Here is a 6,000-nt window from a genome sequence, read left to right as displayed (position 1 = left end):
TTAGGACAAGCTATCATTAGATAAGTACAAAACATCCTGAATAGCACACACACTCTGTTTTGATACATTTTGGTTTGTTTTGTTCTGACCGACCACAGGTGAGTACATACCTGTGACATTACAGCTGTGTGTGTGTGTGTGTGTGTGTGTGTGTGTGTGCGTGCGTGCGTGCGTGCGTGCGTGCGTGCGTGCGTGCGTGCGTGCGTGCGTGTGTGTGTGTGTGTGAGATAAATGTCACATGAACATCACATACATCATATATTAGTATGCTGCATCATCATCTTCACCTTTATCATCCCAAGCAGACAGGTTCACTCTCACATGTGATTTCAACAATGCATCGTCTTTCATCATGATAAAGGAAAAGTCCATTCTCAGCTCTTCTTCTTCTTTCATGATGACAGCTACACACTGGCTTGACCTCTAATAAACGTCTCAGCAGTTTCAGAAAACCATGAGTGAGGCATTACAGTGCTACACTGTAAACAAATCGTGTTCAACTAGGTCAAATGCCTGCTTCACCCAAAGAATGTGCAGCTGTGACACACTAACAGCATACACACACACACACACCGTCAGAGGCACACACAATCAGTTTCACAGTTATACAGAACAAGCTACAATTAGTCACTCATTCACACAAAATCAACATTCGCACACACACACACACACACACACACACACATCAATGGCACTCACCCCATCCCAGCACTCAGGCATGTCTGCACCCAGGTGTTCGCGCACAGAGGATGAGGAGGAGTGGAAGGAAGATGAGGACGTCAGTATTGGTCCTCTCCTGTCAGCCGGAATGGGATCCAGGCAACAGATGCAGGGAGAAAATGCTGCTGTTGCTACGGTGCCCGCCTCTTTGTTTCTTATCACCCTGCTGTGAGCTGTGCCCCTCCCCCTGGCCTGCTTTCATACCATAACACACAACTCTGCCTCTTATTGGTAGGAATCGGGGACTGGCAGCGTAGGACTGGTTGGTGGGTCTGTCACTCTGCAGCAGCTCGTTGTCTTGTGTTCTCATCTGCAGTGTTTCTGGAGCATGGATGGTGATTATGGCTCAGTCCTTGTCCTACACCCAAACCCTCTGTCTGCACATATTTACCTGCAGACCCACCTCAATCTGTCTGGCCTATTTGTTAGTGAAAAATCAGTTATTGTAATATTATTCAAATATCATTCATTCTTCTTCTTCTTTTACTTTTTACTAATTGTAATTTTTCTCTCAAGAATTTAATGTTTGACTGAGGTAAAATGATCTGCCAATGTTGCAATGCAGCAGTAAGATATTTTGAAATGATACATTTCTTTAAAATATGTAATAATATCAAGGAATAGGTTGAATAATAATCTCAATCCAATAATTAGATTATTGGATGCAACTAGATGCAACATTTAAGTTCTTTTCACTTGCTAAGGAACATGCCGTTACTGCTGTCCCTTCATTAATGGATGTAGAGTACAACACCGTTTCTAGACCATGTTGCAGGATTAGAGAAGGCTATATTAAGGATATTTGCAGCAAGTTTACGGATAGGAGGCCCGCGTATATAGCACAGTACTGTGTGTCGTGAAGTGTGGTCCTCCGTAGGGAGTGCTTCTGTCCTCGCCTCCCAAGCGACCGTGCAGAGATAGCGATCAAATCAACTCTGCGGTCAATGCGCGCATCCACACTTGTCCACTAGGGGGAGCACCACATCAGCTCCGTGTGCCGTAGCCTGGTTAGCGTTTAGCGATGTAGCAGTGGGGTGAACGTTATGAGCCATATTCATACTGGCCAGGTCGGAATGTGTGCTGCCTTCCAGTTTGTTTAATTCGCTTGGGCACCAAAACGTGTCAGCGACATTCTCACGTTCAACTTTTGTCATGAACTATGTGGCATTCCGACTTGAAGTCCTCACACGCATGCCACTTCGACTCTTGAGTTCCTCGTTACTGAGACGGCTGTATATTACTCGGTGTTTTGTGTTTTTTCACGTCAGAACACGGAGTCCATAGCGCTGTATTTTGCTCATCCTGCTCTAACATAGCCTACCTGGTTCTTCTAGAATATTCTCCAGAAGCCCTTGGTTGTCTGAATCAAGTAAATTCAGGATAGAACCACCAGAGGAGGGTAGAAACTACACTCCGCAGGGCAGTCCATTTGCCACCTCTACCTGCCCCTCTCACCACCCCAGCTGCCCATCCACATCCCATCCCTCACCCCATCTCTCCATTCGTCTCTCTCTGCTTCTCAGTGAGCCGACTCACACATGGGTTCTGTTAAACACACAGTGCACATCTCACTCCATCACACACACACAAACCCCCCACACTCACACAGCTAGCCCCATACCTCCAGAGCTTGTATGTGTATACATGCACACACTTAAAAAAGAGACAAAATTGAATAAACCGGATCATAAGAAGCTTTGAATAAAAAAAAAGAAAGTTGTTGGAATAATGCTGATGTATAAGGCACTGTTAAATCAACACAAGCACCAAAACACAATTACCTAACACACGTATTCAGTGCAGGAAGGTCTACTCTGTGCTAGTCTAAACTAAAGGTCTACAATCTGTGCACATTTGCACTGCTGTCACAGATCAGAACTCCTGACTGAGCTCGTGCTAAGACCACTCAGCCCCTAAAGAAGAGCCTGGAGACCCCGAGGCTGTGTACCTCCTGCTCACAGGTTTCATTAAACCCTTTCAATGAAAACGCTGTAATTAACAGTTGTCTCCTAAAGATGGGGAGTGAGCCCCAGACACTGAAGTTCCTCCTAATACTCATTTAACCACAGAAACAAAACCCAAATCTACAGAGGCCCAAGGTGCAGGTGCTTTAATTTTACACACCCCTCCCCCTTTATTTTAATCAGTTTCACTCACTGCACTCACTCATACAGTAGATTAAGCTGCAGGCCTGTCTAGCAATGCACTAATTATTTTACATATATGCTAATTAGTGTTGCCCTGCGCATATTAATTAGTGTTATTGTACAGTACGGAAGGCTGAGGGCAGCAGCCACTGCGTCTTTCTGGGGACAAACATGCACACCAACCAGCAGCTGAAAGAACAGCCACAACACACATTCACTTTCCTGAGTGACAATCTCCATGACAACACACTCCCCGTCAGGGGGTGACAGCTGCCATCACATCTACATATGTGCTAATTAGTGTTACTCTGCATAAATGATTATTTAGATTTTAGATTATTTTAGAAGTTTCAGAAGTACACTCAGGAAGATTGTGGAATAAACTTTTAAACATCATTCAAAAATACTGATTTAAGTCTGATTGAACACTGTGACTGATGTACATGCCTTCATGACTAATCCGCTGTTAGCCTATCACAAGTCATCCTGCAGTATTAGTTCACACCCAGAACAAAACATCAGTCACAGTAAACTGCTGTACTTACTTGAAACACCAGAGAGATATTGCTTGGGCAGCTGACTCTAGCCATCTTTGCATAAACAAAAAAATGCTGTTTAATCACTGTTGTTGTGATGGTATGTGCAGCCCTCTCAACAACACACTAAAAGCTTTCATTGCTTACATGCATAATTAATATGTCTCATTGCTTACTGGTATCTCTGGATCAATAGCTGTCACCATAGAGTATAGGACTTTAATTTTTTTGTTTGACACGTACAAATGAGCAATAATTTAATCCAGTTCCAACTCAATAGTCATACTGTGTTCAACTCAATATTCACCATAATGTGTTCTCCTGTGCACCCCCCCTATGGAATTATCACCTGTGCACTCCCCCTAAGGAATGATCACCTGTGCACTCCCCCTAAGGAATGATCACCTGTGCACTCCCCCTAAGGAATTATCACCTATGCACTCCCCCTAAGGAATGATCACCTGTGCACTCCCCCTAAAGAATTATCACCTGTGCACTCCCCCTAAGCAATTATCACCTATGCACTCCTCCTCAGGAAAGATCACCTGTGCACTCCCCCTAAGGAATTAGCAGCCGATCGTGGAGTTGACCATATGCTAACCAGCAAACAACCACTATCTGATAGCAAGGCAGTGCGAAGCTGGTGGGCTTGACCCAAACCAAGCATCTGTGCTAGCAGGCACAGACCAGCTGAATCACAGACTAAGACTAAGACTAAGATTAAAACATAAAAAATGCAAAATGTTGAAGAAAGATATAAGTGTTCAGTACCTTCCAGTCTCCGATAGGTACGAAGGCCTCACTGTTCTCCTGAAACAAACACACACACATAATGCGGTCAGGGTTCATTTAGTCTGAGAGTGAACACACACAACGTGGTCGGGGTTTACACTGAAACCCAACACCTTCACAGCACTGGGTGGATGGAACTGTGGTACTATGAACACACAGCACAGGCTGCCTCGCTCGGGGTGCTACAGATGGCACTAACGTGCAGCTACGCTCACTGCAGACCTGTAGGGAGCTGAGGGACACCTTCTGGAGAAAGGAAACGGCCGTGCTGTCCTGCAGGTCCTAGACACACATCCCGCGGCTGTGACGTAGTGCTGACTTTAGCCTGACTTAGCTAAAACGGGACAGAACGCGAGCAGGGAGCACGTACCACTGTGCTAAATGCTCCCTGCTGGTTTCCATTCGTCCACAGCTGGGTTAATTTGACACAAAGGAGCAGAAAGATTAGTGAGCACTGGTGGAGATCCTGGAATGGCACGTGGTGAAATGTTACCGGGTGAGAAAGGGTTGGGTTAGGTGTGCGAGACGCTGCGGCCTTTCCTTGAGGAAACTAACAGAAATGCAAAAGCCTGCAGTAGCTCCAACTCGGTCATTAAAAACTACAGATCAGCAAGTGTTTCATGTGAACAATTACTCGTGAGGTTCAAGAGGGCAAATATAATCTCCAGCATAACTTGGTGTACATGTCAGATATGAAGTCATGCTGCCCGTCGTGTGGTAGATGATAATGGATTGCACAGAGAAGCAGAGGCCCAAACATGTCACATGATCAGACTCAGTAAAGCTGACTCACTTTCCCAAACGCACTTTCCCAATCAGAATTTACAGAGCAAGTTCTGCTCGTAAGAGTTCAAATGGTCTAAGTAGGTTATCACCATGCTCAGGGTCATTCTAGAGACTTTTTGTGTGTTTTGGGAGACTGAGTCGAAGTGGTTTATGAAAGACAGAGAGAGACAGAGAGAGAGAGAGAGATCAAACCAGCAAGTTTCATCCACAGTGTAGTACCACAGAGCTGCGACAGAGGGCAGTGTTCGATCAGGTTTGTTTGTTTTGTTTTGTTTGTTGTTTTTTTTTTCAACTAAAGCACGTGACAGTGGTTCATTTGATTATGGGCTCCTTTTGGTCAATCATTATTATAAATGGTGCTGCAGGCTTAAGGCCAGAGCTGATAAAAGCATTAAGTATGTGCCAAACCATTCAAACTAAACAAAACCAGTGACACAGCAGGCATTCAGTCTTCTGCCATGGCACGGCTGAAGCTCTGTGAGCACTTCAATACAGTTAGATGCTCACATGCCACTGTAGGCTGACCTATGACCCTGTGTTCTGCTATTTGGAAGCCACTGATCTCACTGGCTAAAAGCCAAAATAACAAGACTAGTCTGGAGAAAGTAGCAGCACCCCTATAATATAAAAGTTGTTTAATATCTGCATTACAATAGGTTAATTAAAGATGCTTTAAGAAACCTGTGCACTGAGATGATATTGCTCTAAAACAGTCATTTGACATTGATTTTGAGGGAAATCTCACTGACGCCTGGTGTCTGTAAAGACATAATATATAAGAGGACATTCTGCCTCCAGTGTTTTTAACAGCTTTCTACTGTCCAAACAGAACACAGATCTATCCTGACAGTAAACACTGCAATCATAATGAGATTTAAATCAGAATCATCCATACTACCATATTAAACATGGAAAGCACTAATGTCTACAGTGGAGTCACTGCTGGACTGACTCCCACCCTAAACATATTCTGGCTTTAAAGAACCAAAGTTTCAATGAGATTTCCCCAACATAAATAT

The 6,000-nt window shown here is 44.3% G+C and overlaps 1 protein-coding gene across 1 annotated transcript in view; it reads right to left on the bottom strand.

The window, feature by feature from the left end:
* Window positions 1–6,000, bottom strand: part of ndrg4 (NDRG family member 4) — a 32,932-nt gene that overhangs the window by 16,040 nt on the left and 10,892 nt on the right. The window contains 2 exon segments of the mRNA XM_077022254.1: window positions 3,413–3,457; window positions 4,175–4,213. Of these exon segments, the coding sequence (XP_076878369.1) occupies window positions 3,413–3,457; window positions 4,175–4,213 (84 nt within the window).

Source organism: Brachyhypopomus gauderio, chromosome 11 (genome assembly GCF_052324685.1).
Source record: "Brachyhypopomus gauderio isolate BG-103 chromosome 11, BGAUD_0.2, whole genome shotgun sequence".
NCBI lineage: Eukaryota > Metazoa > Chordata > Actinopteri > Gymnotiformes > Hypopomidae > Brachyhypopomus > Brachyhypopomus gauderio.
This window is presented reverse-complemented; position numbering and strand designations above follow the sequence as displayed.